The sequence below is a fragment of the Pygocentrus nattereri genome, chromosome 11, assembly GCF_015220715.1.
Source record: "Pygocentrus nattereri isolate fPygNat1 chromosome 11, fPygNat1.pri, whole genome shotgun sequence".
NCBI classification, from domain to species: Eukaryota; Metazoa; Chordata; class Actinopteri; order Characiformes; family Serrasalmidae; genus Pygocentrus; species Pygocentrus nattereri.
This window is the reverse complement of record NC_051221.1, coordinates 29946192-29962138: the sequence shown is the minus strand read 5'-3', so window position 1 is coordinate 29962138 and position 15947 is coordinate 29946192. Positions and strand designations below refer to the sequence as shown.

At 39.3% G+C, this 15947-nt stretch overlaps 1 protein-coding gene across 2 annotated transcripts in view; it reads left to right on the top strand.

Moving 5' to 3' along the window:
* LOC108428401 (PDZ domain-containing RING finger protein 4) overlaps positions 1 to 15947 on the top strand; it is a 164014-nt gene that overhangs the window by 90197 nt on the left and 57870 nt on the right. Inside the window, exon 1 of one of the 2 annotated variants that reach the window (XM_017699374.2) lies at positions 12686 to 13118. The exons of the other annotated variant lie outside the window; for it this stretch is intronic. Coding sequence (XP_017554863.1) covers positions 13050 to 13118 — 69 coding nt within the window. The 5' untranslated portion in view covers positions 12686 to 13049. Of the gene's footprint in view, positions 1 to 12685; positions 13119 to 15947 lie in introns of those variants that run through there. 2 annotated transcript variants of the gene reach the window in all.

Below are 15947 nucleotides of genomic sequence, written 5' to 3'. Positions count from 1 at the left end.
TGGCCAGGGGTCAGGAAAATGTGGCTGTCCACAGAAGAATAAGATTTTTAGTTAAAATGTGGATTTTTTTGATGTGATGTGACATGAAATGAGTTTTATTTTGCTAAATTAGTAAAAGTATATCTAACCTACTTGGCAAGTTTAGGCAACTGACAGAGTTGAGTTTTCTAATTCACAATGGATTTGGAGAGAGTTTTCAGTATGATGAAAATGTATGCAAAGTATCTAGTGAGCATTAATTTTCAATGTCTTCTACTGCTAAATACATGAGAACATGACAGGATTCCCTCCATAAAAATGCTGTGCAGTGTCGTTTTATGTGTCACTGCAAATGTCTGACATCCAGCATGTATAATGCAGCCAGTCTGGGTTTTGCTGCTCAGATGTTGACATAACAAAAAGAGACAACCCCCTCCTGATGAGCTTAGTTGAGTCTGGAATTCCTTGGGTTATTCTTTTGAAGAGAGTTTTATAAAGCTGTATAAATCATATAACAAACTTCTTTTTGTAGTCGTTCAAAATATTGGTGAAAGCGTTTCACCAAAGTTTTGCAGGTTCCCGAGGCAAGACAAAGGCAACGCTTTGTAATGTCAGCCTGAAACCCCTGCTATGCTGACTTTTGTCTGTGATATGCTGTACCTTTTGGCCATCAAGTCTCAAACATAAAACAAAGTAAGCAAGCAAATTGACCTGTGTAGATATTGACATCCTTCAAGTTGCTTGACTCACTGTCACAAAGTATCTTAAATCACATGTTTAACTGAGCTCCACCTTGCAACAGTCTGAAGACTTCTTGTTAGTTCAGTTGACTGTTTGCAAAAATTATAATTGACAAGCTTCTTAGCCAAACAGTGCTTCACTTCCATCAAGCAAAAGCAACTGGCAGAACTTCTCAAAACAAACCTTCAGGATAAGGCAGTGGCAGTAAATACAGGAGTATTAGGCTAGGTTAAAAGGTGCTAATGAGTAAGTATAATGCCTGAAAAGCTATCCTCATCATCTGAAGGTTGATGTAGTAATTCAATTACTGAAGCTGAAAATGTTTTGCAATAATCTATATGAAAGTCCTGGTTTACGGCTCAGCATCAGAAGTATCAACAGACAGACTTATGCTGACTCTAAGGTAAGCTAAATGTTATCTAACTTTAGCAGTAGTTTATCTGAAGGGGCAGTTTCCGTCACTAAAGCCTCTTCCCTATAACACAGAAAACATTCTGCTTTAACATTAAGTGACTGAACAGCTTACCTGATTTATATGGTAAACACTGCTTCCAGAACATTTTTTGTTTTCTTTAAATAGCCCTCATTCTCTCTGTCGTTTTTAAAATGGGTATATCTCCATGGAACAGCTTGTAAAGCCCTTTTATTTCTGAACAGTCAAATATGTTCAGAGCTAACTTAATCTGTCCTTCAGTTTTCATTAGTGTTACTGAACTTAATATGTTGGCATATGTAGTGATGCATGACTCTGTTTTCCAGACTCTATGTTGTCTAGAGACTCCTCGATTCCACTTAATTTTAACCTGGATAGCACCAGAACCATTGATAGAGATATAGCAGAGATTTACCCATCCTAAACATAGTTCACCCAATTTTCTGTGCAGCTACAGATCATAGTGTTAAATAGATTTGAAGTTTTTATTCCAGATTATGTTTTCTGTTCTTTCACAAGGTTTAAATTGGCTTCTTCTTTGAATAAGAAGTGAACATTGGCCTTTTATAAAGGAAAGCAATTAAACTCACTTCTGCTATTTAAATGCTTTCCTGTATTACACTTACCTCCATTAAAATGTCCCTTAAGCCGCACAGTCGACTCCAAGCATTTAGACTCTGAATCATTGGCTGATAGTGTACGTTAATCTCAGACACGTCAGAGTCAAACAGGTAGCTAACGAGAAGGCAAAGAGAAAGATTTAAGATGGACATGAATAATTTTGAGGCCAATGGACTCATCTGCATTTATAAGCACTCTAATTGGTTTCCTGATGCATTTTAATCTGTAAAGAGACGCTGTCAAATACTAAGTTGCATTCTGGTACCTCAGGCACCAAAATTTAAACAAAAAGCCAGCGTATGAAAAGCTGACTTAAGCCTCATAAAAAAATCTAACATTGAGAGGCATTTTACAAGAAACTATTCTACTTTTGTGGGAAAGTATCTTATTGGAGATGTGAGAAAAGCAGCTATAGCTGAAAGCTTAAAGCAGAGCAAAGCTTAAAGCACAATCACAGGTGCCAGAATATAACTGATCCACCATTTAAGGTGGAACAGCAAATGTGAATAAAAAAGTCAACTTCAGCATTGGCATTTTATAAAGGATGGTAATTAAACTAACTCATACTCCTCAAACACTTTTCTGTATTACACATGCCTCCTTCAAAATGTCCTTAAGCCAATTATAATGAAAACAGTCGACTGAATTGAAGAGTTGACTCCAAGCAATTCAGTTGAGCATGTCAGGACTTAAATAAGGGCCCAGGTATACATCGAAGCCAGTGAATTTCTGCCTTGCCTGCCATTCTTAGTGACACCATTTTACTACATCTTTTGATGTTTTGTACTCTGTGCTCTTCGGGGTTTTCCTGGGCTGCGTCCTGGGATAGGATTTGGTGTTTGAGAGAGTGATATTTACATGTCTTTCTTGTGACGACTCTGTGCATGGAGGCCTTCTCATCAGTCAGTCAATCATTTGAAGATACATTAGCAACACCGACATTAATACAGGCATCATGCTCACCCCATTAGTACTGTACACTTTACTTTGGCAGTACCAGGTTGTATTTCATTCATAAATAATGTGTGGTCTTTACTGGTGCCAGAAAATTTCACTTTAGATTGGAATGTTTTACAGATAGCTAGCTTTAGAGAGACTCCACGCTCCTGTAAAGTTTCCCAGAGAGGTCTGCAGTGCTTTAGATAATACTTGTTTGTTTAATAATGCATGGTGAGCAGTACTGGATGTCTAGGAGATAAATGATAAGAACTGGCAAGTAAATGTCATCTTAGGAGAAGCACAAAAGTGCTAGAGTGAGGTGGATGAGAACAAGGGCAAGTTGTGCTCTTATTAAGATGCCCGTTCTACATTTACCTGCTTTGCCAGGTACTCACATAACAAAGGGGGCATGCTGAATTCTTAGTTAAATGCTCATGTCTTTCTCTCATAGGTTCTTGCTCCTAATTTCCATGCTTCAAATGTAGAACTTTTTGTGCACTTGTTACAACTAACAGCCCTAAGAAGCCTCTGGCATTAGGCTTAGTGTTGAAGTTTTCCAGTCCAGCTACAACTGCATTACTTTGTGATGCAACTTACACTGTCCTCACATTGTTGAGGCTGTGCTGCATGCTACTTTCAGTGTAGAATATCTGTCTGGTCATTTTGGCTATGCAAGAGCTGCATAAATTATTGATGCAGGGCATTACAGAGCAATCCCAATACAAGTTCCAGACCCAAGCTTATCTGCAGAAAGAAATGGAAAGAGACATACTTTTATAATTCAATAGACTACCTCAAAATTTCCACTGCAGGGTTTTTGTAAATAATATGTCAGGCTTGGACTAGATATTTTGACTACCATAACAAGCATAATAAGTTTTAGAATTCATGCAAGAATATCTCTAGAAGCAGATTCAGGAGGACGGGCTGCACCAACTGAGCATAGTTCCTGCCGGGCTGCTTCTAGGGTGGTCCATCTCATGTTCAGATGGGCGGTAAACTTGCCTAATAAAATATGGTAAAATGAATGAAAGCAACTAACTAGTATAAACTAAGACTAAAACCTTGATGGTGGTAAATAAATGTATATAACAGACATGTGTTCTGATTCATTTGAAAGCATGTTTTATTATTCAGAAAGGGCTCAGGGAAATTTGTAGGAACGTTGATAGTAAAACTGGTAGTAATGTTGCCTCTGCAGATAGTAGCTAAAACTACAGCTAACTGGTATAGACTTGTCCTCTAATCAGCTAGAGTAGTTAGGTTAGTTAGCAATAAAGCTATGCTACATCTACTTTTCCAGTAACATCTCTAACAACACATCCTTGGAATCAGGCTCAAGTTAAGGGACTCATGCTTTGGAGTAGCACAGTGAAATATGCATAATTACAAATGCAAGCAAAACATAACATTTTAGTCTTGTTAAAACATAAGTGGCATTTCATTGAATTGACTAATCTTTATATTTCCTCCATCTTAGTATTTGAATTCTGGCAATTCTAAATATTCAAGTACTTCTGCACGTCCATAAATTTTAATTCTAAATCATTGTACCCTTAGTGTGTGCCTGACTCATAAAAGCTCTATTTGAACAACAGAGCTACAATTGAGGCCTCTAAAGCATCATGCAGGGCCTGAACAGCTGGGCTTCAGTCTGACTTAATACACTGTAATACATTGAAAACAAAGTAATTAAAGCCCATAATTTGCTGTTTAGGCCAGTCCTAGATTCTGAATGTTATATCTGTTCTTTGTAGCATTTTTCTGAAGCCTTTAGCTAATTTGAAAGTGAGATGATGAGGGCAGTAAAAAAACTGGAATTTGAAAAGTACCATTTTGTAGTGTGTGTGTTATATTTTGGTTTTTCGCCTTACTCTCTGAAAGTGATGCTGGTGTGCAATTTGTGTCGCTTGGTGTAACCCAGTCAGAGGTTGATTCATTGAACAATCTTAGCTATTAGCCATTAGCACCCACAGCGGTAAATCGGTGGTACTGTCCGTGTGTGTGTGTGTGTGTGTGTGTGTCTGTTTTAAGAGACTGCTGGATCTCCTGCTGCTTCAATTCTGTGCTTGACTTGAAGTGGCAAACAGCAGGTGTCTAGTCTGTGTGAGAGTGTTTGTGTGTCTGTCTGTCTAGGACAATTCGAAGAGTTTCTCACTCTTCACAATGATTAAAAGTGATAGACATGAAAAAGTGTTACTACCTGCTGGCTCCATGTTTATCCATGCTAGAGGTAGACACCATGCCACTCTGTTTCAAAACACAATGGAAGATTAATTCCCTTCTTTCTTTGTTATTTACCTCACACCTTGCTGATTTAGCTGACATGAACGCAGGACGGTGAAGTATGTCAGAAATACGGAAGGGAAATTCGGAGAAGAAGCCTAGAACACCAGTTTCCCTCTGATGTAAGCTTTGTTTCATCCTAAACCGGGACCAGTCAGAAGATGTAGGAATCTGCCGAGCTTGTGAAGTTTATAGGTCATGCCGAAGCACAGGAGTCTGCTTGTGGATTTTTGCAGATGGCTTCAGTTTTGCTCTTTGTTTTGAAAGCATACAGTGTGCTAAGATCTCAGGATGGGACCGTGTGTGCTGCTGCAGCAGTTCATTGATGATGTGATGCCGTAGTTCTGTGTTGGAGACCCATAACTGATACAAACAACCAGACACAGAGCAACATAAATATAAACAATCTCAGCAACACTTTTGCCGAGAATGTTTATAGTCAACGTCTTCTGTTCTTTTTAGTAAAAGGAATTTTACTGGAAGTTAAAACAGGAAGCATCAGAAATGGTGTGACCTGGTTTGGTGTCATATACACAGCTGACTTTGAGTTACTTCAAAGGGACCCACATGATCAGAAATAACTGGGTTAGTGATACAGTCTTGTTTGTTCTACATATGGTGCATATTATACTGTGTGTGAGCTGGAGAGATAGAATCTCAATCCTTTATTATCAATGTGAGATGTATTGAGAGGTGTATGTGTGCGTGTGTATATACTCCATTGGTTTGAAGATACAGTAACATTTGATGTAGTGTCAGAAGACACGGAAAACATTGCATGTACAGGCAAGCCTGTTAATTTTGAGCAGACATTTCAACAGAGCACTATGCCAGCATGAAGGTTTTTTTATTCTTCAATTTTTTATTCTAAGATTATATTAAGATTACATTTGGTGAATGGAGGAACAGCAAAGTAAGAATTTAATTGTACTGTGTAACCGCCTGTTTCTGCTGTGCATATGACAATAAAACTCTAAAGGGATTTATGCGGGAGGATGTGACATACGAGAAGGGTAGACCTGCTCAACACACTGTAGCCCTCTCTTCTTGGCCACAATCACGCAAATAAACAACAACTACTTTGCTAATACAACCTCACAACAACAGCAACAGTAACTTTTCCCAGGAGCGTGTTGCCTCCTGAAAGCTTTGCATGGCCACTCCCCCTAAATTCCTCACAGCGGCGTGGTCTCTGGCAGATGCCACAATATCATTATATGATATATGGTTGGTGTAGTGTAGTGGTAAACCCCTCTGCCTTCTACACTGTAGACTGGGGTTCAATCCCCACCTGGGCAAACACCCTATACTATACCAGTAAAAGTCCTTGGGCAAGACTCCTAACACCGCCTTGGCCTACCTGTGTAAAATGATCAAATTTTAAGTCGCTTTGGATAAGAGTGGCAGCCAAATGCAGTACATGTAAATATCAGTATCACGATTATATTGCAATAAACCTCTCTCAGTATATCATGTATATTGTAACTGTTTCCACAATTTCGTTTTTCAATAGTAAGGTTTAGATGGGGCTTCTTAATGTCATAGCTGTTTTATGTTTCAACCTCTTGTCAGGGCATCACAAGATTGAATCTTGCTTATGCTGAAAATCCCAAGAGAGCTTAGTTAGTGTTGTTTAATTGGACCTGCAGTATAACTAAAACAGTCAATACATTCATATACAGAGCCTGTCTATACACTTCATATATCACAGTTGTTTTTAGTGACATCACAATTGTTATCACTAAACGCAGTCAGTTTCTTCAGCCCCATGTTATGTTGAACTACGGTCATTAATTTCTCTTTGTGAACTTTTGAGCTAGAGACACACATTCTGACTAATGGTACTGAAGTATACATAAGCATTAATAAAGAGTTAATAAATGGATTTTCGGTTTACTCAATAAAAAAGAAAACACTTTTTGCCTGATATTAGCATATCATGACAGTAAACTAGTGTGACCAGGGTAAACAAAACAGCAGCGCAAGCAAAGATTTGGCAGATAAAGAGGTATATGTTTGAAATCATGACTACTTACCGTATTTAAGAAGAACATAACTACTTATTTAAGAACATTACTGATTATGTAGAAATATCCCAGGGAATCTTTTGGTCACTGCATTTGAGTAACAAAGGCTGTTTTGATCTAGTGACCCAACTCTAACACTAGAGAGAACTGATGTGGTAGGATTTATCTCCTCTACAAATTTTTACCTCTTCAGTGAAATATGTGCTAACATTTTAGTTTGTTGAGGTAACATTGAGAACAGAAGTCTTTTCACTGGTTAATGCCAGAGTAGTTAACCTAGTTACAGCTGCACTACCTCTGACTTCTCAGTTACGCCCTTAACAAAGCATCCATAACATCACGCTCAAGTTAATATACAAATACTGATTCATAGTAGCAAAGTATACATACTTAATACAGGCAGAGTCACAATTTACATCTGTTAAAATTGACAGCTTTTCACTAAATTATTGGGCTGTAGGTTTTCCCTCTACACATTCTATGATGCAGTGTGGTAAATGTACAAATAGTGATTTCGGTTTTTGGATACTGGCAGCTGTAAGGTTTAACGTATATTCAATTACATGTCCATTTTGATTCAATTACATCTCCACTTTGAGCTGTGTTGCACTGTAGGTTGTCAAATTGGTGAGTTGTAGCCAACTTTTTTTTAGGTAGGTGAAAGCAGTCATACTGTTGGACCAGTGGTCTACCTTTGATGCATTGTGTTTGGATTTCACACAGAATGACTGTCTATCCTGAGGCACCTGTGAACTGTAGTTTTCAGAGAAGACACAGAGGAGAAAATCAACTAATAGAGCCCTCGGTGTAAGGACGGATGGCTTCTCCATGCTTGCGCAGTGGGAGGGCCATGGAAGGAGTGCCGAGAACCTTCTTTTGCACTCAGGCAAGTACTGGACTAGCACGTGATGGATGTTCCCTAGGTGAAAAAGAAAAACAGGAGGAGAGCAAAAAGAAACCAAACATTAGTGTTGCAGAAACATCCGGAAGTGGATAGAAAAAATGGAGAACAGCTTGAATCACCATGCAGGCACAGTATTGCTCTCCATAAAATCAAGGCAGAAGGTCCTTTTTTTTCTTGTGCACTGGTAGTTCAGCCAAAAATTTAATATGCACTATTTATTTTTTATTTTTTTTAGCACAGATGTAATCAGTCTATACATGTGTGGGCATCTGAGATGTTTTTTTTTGTTTGTTTGTTTGTTTGCATTGCAGCTGTTAAGGATGTACTGACAAATAGAGCCACCAGTTCAGCATCATGCAAACAGAAAATCACAATAATCTAACGCGTTTCTCAGTGTCAGACAGTTAAGAAATTGCAGACTTGCTGAAGTGTGCATCACTGTGACATGATGTTGTCTGTAAAAATGGACAAAAGTACATCAAATAACTGAAAGCTAGTATGAGCCATCTGTACTTTTGTCCATTTTTATATGCAGTGGTGTAAGATAATTTAGACATGCGCTTTGCATGATGCTAAACTAGCTGTGTCTTCCATTATCTGTTAGGTACATTAGCCTTGTAGCTCCACTGCAGAACAGCCGTGTCTTGGCTTATCCACTTTATTCAGGGTTAGGAGAACATCATCATGTCAATTTAATTTTAAAACCAGCAGAACAATGCAGGAGTAATTATAAAGGCCGTGTGTGTTCTAGGTTCGTTAATATGACACAAAGCAAAAAACGTCAAATAGAGATCGATGCTGGATCTTTTGGCTGCTACTGATCATGAGGTGACTAGTGTGAGTAATACAAACAAACATGTTGATTGCGGTGCTGTTTTCATGCTGATGCTCTGAGCTCCCTGCAGTAGTTCTGCTAAAGCCCGAAATTGAATCCTGGTTCATGGATGCCGCATGCAGCCCTTGAAATGCAATATCATTCCCCTGCTCTCTGTACTCTCTGCTCTCACAACAAGCCCCTTTGATGTAAAATTGACACTTTAGTGGATAGCACTTCATGGATCTAGTATTGCCTGGCAACTGCAAAAAAGGCTGTTCTCTGGTTCCATGCTTCTTTGGGGCAAAAAATCTGGAGGGGTTTTTGTGTATGTTCTCTACATGGTGTGTGTCTTTTGTAGATGCTCTGTTGAATTGCTTATGTGTGTTTGTATGTCATTCTTACCACATATTTGACACACTGAAGTAAGCAGAAGTACTAGACCTGTGTCAGTGCTGGCTGATACGTTGCAGGTACAGTACAATCCAAGAAATCTTAATTAGCATTGTTTATGGACTCATACTGTGTAAAAAAGTTTTTTTTTTTTTTAAATGATGAGTTTATCATATGGTGGTGCGATGAGTAGCACTGTCGTCCCACAGCAGGTAGGGCCTGGGTTCGATTCACTGGCCAGGTGACCAGGGTCCATTCTGTGTGGAGTTTGCATGTTCTCCCCGTGTCTGCATGGGTTTTCTCTGGTTTCCCTCTACAGTCCAAAGACATGCAGTCAGGCTAATTGGACATGGTAAATTGCCAGTGGGTGTGAATGTATCTGTCTGTCTACCCTGCGATGGACTGGTGACCTATCCAGGGTTTGTCCTGCCTTCTGCTTAATGACGGCTGGGATAGGCTCCAGCAACCCCCACAACCCAGAAGGAGAATCGGCTTAGAAGATGTGTGTGTGTGTGTGTGTGTGTGTGTGTGTGTGTGTGTGTGTGTGTGTGTGTGTGTGTGTGTGTGTGTGTGTGTGTGTTTACCATGGTATTAACTCAGTGCTAAAGCGTGGCTATTAGAGCTAGACCTTCAGGTCAGGACTTAAATGTTAATGTGCCCTATGGGGTTCTAGTACTATGTTAGCACTAAGCTAACAGCAATTCACATGAATATTTGATAATGTTTCTTTCTCACCAAATTGGTTTCACCCACTGTTAATCAGAATGTGATTGACTGATTCCACTATCACCTCCAAAGCATGTTGGTGGTTAATCATTTTAGGCCTTTCAGCTTATGAGGATTATAATAAATAAAAAATAGCTTGAGGTGTCAAGGAAGCATAGTTAAAGTTTTAAAATGAAAATTGAGCTGCAAAAGCAGCCTGTTTTAATTTACTGTTTTTTGTGACACCACATGTGCTTGTTTACTTGTATTTGCTTTCAACCTATAGTAGTTTAGCCCCAACCACTCACAATGAGGTTATAAAGAGTGTTTGAGCGTTGACTGCTTTTTGAGCGAGGCATAACCCAGGGCAGCCAATCAGAACAGAGGTCATTTACATACATCACTCTTAGGAACACAGTGACGCAATTTCTAAAGGACAAAGAGAGGTTTAATATGGTCATGCAAAAATAAATTATGCAATTGGATTACAATTTGTGGGTCCTCAAGCATAAAGTACAATCTCAGCATTTTAAAAACTATTTATCTTGGCAGTAGGTGTTTTTCTTTATACTAACATGCTATAGCACTGCAATAACTAGAAAGTATTAATGCAGTAGAACATGTTTAATAGAAAAATGCAGGCTTGCGTCCTGACTTCTCACAGTCCAGGATGCATTTGTTAAATTTCCATGAGAAGCACACCTGATTTATCTTAATGAAATATTGATTAACTTAACCAGGTATAAGATTGTAACTATAAATCCTGCATTGAGCTGAGGAGAGGTTCAGAAATAGTTATGAAACACACATCAGAACATTTTCCTTTTCTTCCTTTTCTTTATTTATATTTATTCTAATGTTAGTGTTTTTCTAAGAAAAAACACCTGCTGTCCAGATGAAAGCTCTTCAGTGTTGTTTACTTATGTGACCTAAGACTTTTTGTTATGTCTGTTATTGTTCTTGTTTTAGTGCCATTGTAGGTAGGTTGGTAGGGTCTCTTCTGGCCTGGCTCCAGGCTGTGGGGTGAAATTAAAGCCCAGTAAATCAGATTATTTTCTCCCAGAGGGAACAGCCTGATAGCCAATTGATGGAGCTCATTTAGCCTTACCTCTGGTTGTGTGTATAAATGTGTGAGTGTGCAAATGTGTTCATGCGTGCGTGTGTGTGTGAGTGTGAGTGTGCAGATCCCGACTCAGGGCCAATTTGTTAACAATTACAGCTCGTTACCGTTCCTTCCCCACTTCTGGATTTGTACCCCACCGTGGTTCTATTGTGTTGTAATTATCTCAGTCAGAGAGCTGCATCTGCTATTATCAGTCCACCATGATCCTTGATTGCTGACTTGTTTCTGGTGATGGTGTAATGACGACACCTGCAATGTCTACAGAGCATATGTCCTGAATTTACGTTTGTTTGTGCTCTTATCACTTGTGTTCCGTAGATGTGGGTTCACTAGAGAGCTGTACCTGGTGCAGTCCAAGATAGCCAAGATATGTTTAAGTAATTATCAGTCTCTGTAGCTCTTTTGAAGACTCTGTTCACAATTGTGAACATATCAGTGCTGTTTGGAGATAAAAATCTTTCTGGTGCTTTCTTGGTTCACTTTATGTTTGCATCAGCAAGTTTTCTAGCTGCTGCTGCTGTTATAGTGTGAGATACTGCTGCATATAAAACAACTGCTTTTCATGCTCATAATCATGAGTCTGTGGCTCAAGGCAGGTTGTGAAGGGTTGAAGATATAGCAGGTTGACCTAGTTTGTGTCTTTTTTTTTTTTTTTTTTATAAAGTGTATCCAATCAATTCTCTGCCATGATTTTTGCCCCCTCCCCTTATCTAACCATCTCATCCATCAAACAAAATAAGAATGCATACACCAGACTTGTTTTTCATCCCCTGAGGGCTTCTTCTGAATGAAGTCTTTCCAGCTCTGTGGTGTAAATAAGAACGATTTTATTGGGAAATAGGGCAGAATTTGCTGTCATTATTAGTGGTACACTGATATGGGAAATATGGGCTGATGCGATATCTGATGTTTTCCATATCTGCTGATGCTGATATCAATACATAAATGTTTATTAAGTTGGGATTAGATCCATCTGGATTAGCTTTAAGGAGAATTCTAAAATATAATAGATAACACCTTACATGTACACAAAGCACTGGTGTATTTATGAACAGTAAAGTATCATCCTATTACAACTGCATTATCACATTGATACAGTAATTAAATACATTTTTTAATGAGTAAAGAGCACTCAGTGATAAAATTGAATTATTCTGATTAGAGCTAGGCAATGTTGGCATTGTGAAAAAGATTGTGATGAAATGCTTTTCTGAGCATATTGTGGATATCATCAGCACTTAAAGAACACTGACCAACTGCATGTTTCATTACAAAGACAGCATAACTAGTCCTGTTTAATTGAATTTAGTGCAGCACAATATATTAAATGTTGAATGAAAATCACTGTGCACAGTTCTTGAGATCCATTTTTAAATGTGGTGCTGCTGGTACATTGTCCCTGTGTAAAAATATCACACATATTGTGAAAATTTCTTGTGGTATCATGGTATGCTATTTCTGCCATATCGCCCACCCCTAATTCTGGTATTCTGGGCCACTGGTTGGTAGAGTTCCATTATGTGTTACTGGATGCATTTTTGGTACAGAATCCTCCGTTGCTTCTGAAACCAACACAAAGGAAATCTCATTGTCTTTACTGTAGCTGATCCTTAATGAGCAAGAGATGCTAGCTCCTCCCACTCTCATGGCCACACCCCCTACCATACATATGCTCAGGCTCTCATCATTATTCACGGTCCAGGCAGTGTGCGGAAGCTGAGAGAGAGAAGGGGGGAGTGTCTGTGTATCTGACCGGTGTGTGTGAGAGAGAGAGAGTGCATGTGAGTGTGTCAGGGAGTAGAGGGGGAGAGAAGCGGGACCCTGACATTGCTCCGGCTGACGCTTCTACTACTACTACTACTGCTGCTGCGAATGCGCCACACACACCAGCACATGCGCTGCTGACTAGAGCTGTGTGTTCACACACATGCTCGTGTGTGTGTAAGTGTGTGTGTAGGAGGAGGATGCAGGAGTGTAAGGGAGAAGTGCTAAGGACAGACTGATGAGAGACTGGATGCTGACCCCCCGAGCGCTTCTGGGGAGAGAGAGAGAGAAAGTGGTCCGGCATATCCGTGACGACGAGGATGGGCTGCAATCTGTGCTCCCTGCAGAAGAGAGAGGAACATTACAAACTGCTTTACGAGATATCGCAGGTAGGATGGGAAGCTCCACAAAGCCACATGGGAATGGGGGTGGGGGGGTGGGGGGAATGTAGCCTGCAAGGTTGTGAGAAAGACTTCTGCCTTCAGTTTCAATCGTACTGTCAGGAAAAAAGAACAAAAAGCTTGAAAAACAGCAATAGATGTGGCAGAGAAATGGTCTATGTTAGAAAGCAGCACAGAGAAACAAACAGAAAAATAGGAGAATGTGAGCGAGTCAGTGTGTGAATGTGTGCATCTTCCTTTAGAGAGGAAGTGTGATCATTCTTTCTTGCCAAGGAAAAGGTCCCTGGTGAGATAGCAGAGATGGTATCCAAACACCTGTGCTAAACCAACACAGAGTGGAAGAGACCCAATTCCTTTGACAGTTTGGGGTTAGAGTGTCCATATGGATTGGAATAATTCTAATAAGAGTCTAGTATGACATCTCTGTCAGTACAGAACCTTGTATCCCCAAAATGATAACTTTGGAAATGGAAAAAAACATTACCAACTTTTAATGTAAGTAAATTTCCTAGATTATAATCAAAGTCATTTTGGGCCATGTATGTTGATCAGTTCATTGTAAAATGTTTACACAATGTAAAGGACTTTACGTTAATTGACTATCACTTCCTAAATTAACATTTAAATGTTTGAGTCACACCAAATCACTAGTACTGATGAAAAGGAAGTCACTAAAGAAACCAGAGAATAATTGTTCTGTGTTCTTAGTTTTTAGTGTTTGATTAAGTGATGGTTTCATTGTGGCTTCATGTTTTCATTCACCAGTGGAATCATTACTATGTTGGCCGATAGTGTTAGTCTTGCTTATGAGCTTAAACTGTTCTTTAACTTGTTCTCTTGGTACTGGGGGGGTCTTTTCACATCTCTCCAAATGGCCATGGTGGTCTTATCAACTGATGAGCTCAACATTCTCTCTATTCCCTCTATAGAATAATCTTTCCCTTCCCTGCACCAGTGCCTTCTTAAAAGTTAAGATAGATTCTGTGTCATTCTTTATAGTACAAAAGGAACCAAATTTTGCAAATTCTGCAAAGAAGCATAAATGAGTTTTTTCTGTCATAAAGAAACCCATTCAAAGACCCATTTATGCTTTCTTACAGATTATTCTCACAGCTCAGTTGGTGGAAGGTCATTTTCTTTTATAGCTTCTATACTTTAGAGGAGTATTGCAAGATTAGGAAAGCAACTTTTTAAATTTAGATTAAAAACATATTTGTTTAGGTGTATACTTAACTGTTATTTCCATTACTGTGGTGCTTTTAGCTTTCCAATGTTTTGCTTATATTCCTGTACAAAGCTAGTCACAAAATCTATTTGTATCAGGAATGTATCATTATTATTACAAAAATGGTTCTCTGACTTGTCATGGTTCTACCTTATGTTTCATTGTCACCTTTAAAGAACCGTAATGACTTGTTAAGGGTTTAGGGAGCCAAAAGTGTTTCTTCTGTGGTATCACTCTTAGAACCCTTTGTGGCACCTTTAATTTTGTGTGCTTACACTCACATGTACACCGTCAAAACGGATTAGCCTCAACTGCTTTCTCAATGGTAGAATCGCAGTCTCATTAGTGCTTTTATGAAACAATCCTCAGCTTTAATTAGATGTGAAATATCTTGCTTCATGCACAACAGACAGATCAGGTTGGTTAATTGCCTTCATTGTCCGGTGGCTTTGGGTCTGAGTTAAGAGTCTTGGGGAGAACTGAGCGTGGTTTGAGAGATGTGTTACTGATCCCTGTGAAGAGAGCACATCTTCTTGCAGCTGTTACGTTTCCAAGTTAAGATTTGAACAGCATTTAACTTCAGCAGTATTACAGACAATATTAACAGGCACTCGGAGACCTTTTACACACTGGCTGTGGCTGGAGTTGGAGCTGCAATGGACTGTAGAGTAGTGCTAGGCAGTACTGATAAAATTCAAAATCATGACATTTTATGGTGTCAGATGATATTTTAGTGTGCAATAATGAAGTTAGTGAATCTTACTGAGTGCTGCCCAGACAATGACGTACAGATCTGGCATAGCTTGTTTGGATGAGGTTGTATTGTTCAACAGTGTTGTAAATGTTAGCCAGATTTTAAGAAAGGAAACCGTATTTATTGAGTTTGTATTTTCAACTGTTCTTTGCTTGACTCACTGAATGACACACTGCAGTTAACAGTTCATGTTGTCAGTATTGCAAAATATCTCTCAGTATTTCAGTACTGCTCAGTGATCTCTATATTGCTGTAGCAGTATAGATGACACATCGCTGCCCATCATGACTAGAATTTGAAGCAGCTTGATTTTCATTGGATCTAGATACACCACAGTTAACACATTTGCTTATTTGAATGGTGAAGTATTCTTTTTCTCTTATGTTTACTTTAGTGCAAACATTCTCATTAGTTACCAGCAGCAGAATGTTTGAGGGTTTTTCTCTGTGCAGTAAACTCAGACTACAAAGCGCTGCTGCTCAGTGTTCTGAGTTGTCTGGTTGCCAGGGGCAGCATGTTGTATACAGCCCTGCATGCGGTGCTGGTGCAGGTGCGTGTCGACCTAGTAATATTAGATAAGACGGCTTACAATCCTATACATGCTGCCTCCTTCATCCTCTGCAGGAGGGCACTGCCACATCAGCAGCTACCACCCTATCTCCACCAGGAGAGAGAGAGAGAGAGAGAGATTCACACAGCACTCCTTAGATGTCCAAAACCCACCAGCAGGCCTAAAGTTTTATTTCGCCCTTCTATAACCTAAAATAACTGTTCCAGTTAGCATTGCAGTCCATGTGATTGCTAAAGAATAAACCTGGCAGTTCAGAAGCTTAACCTG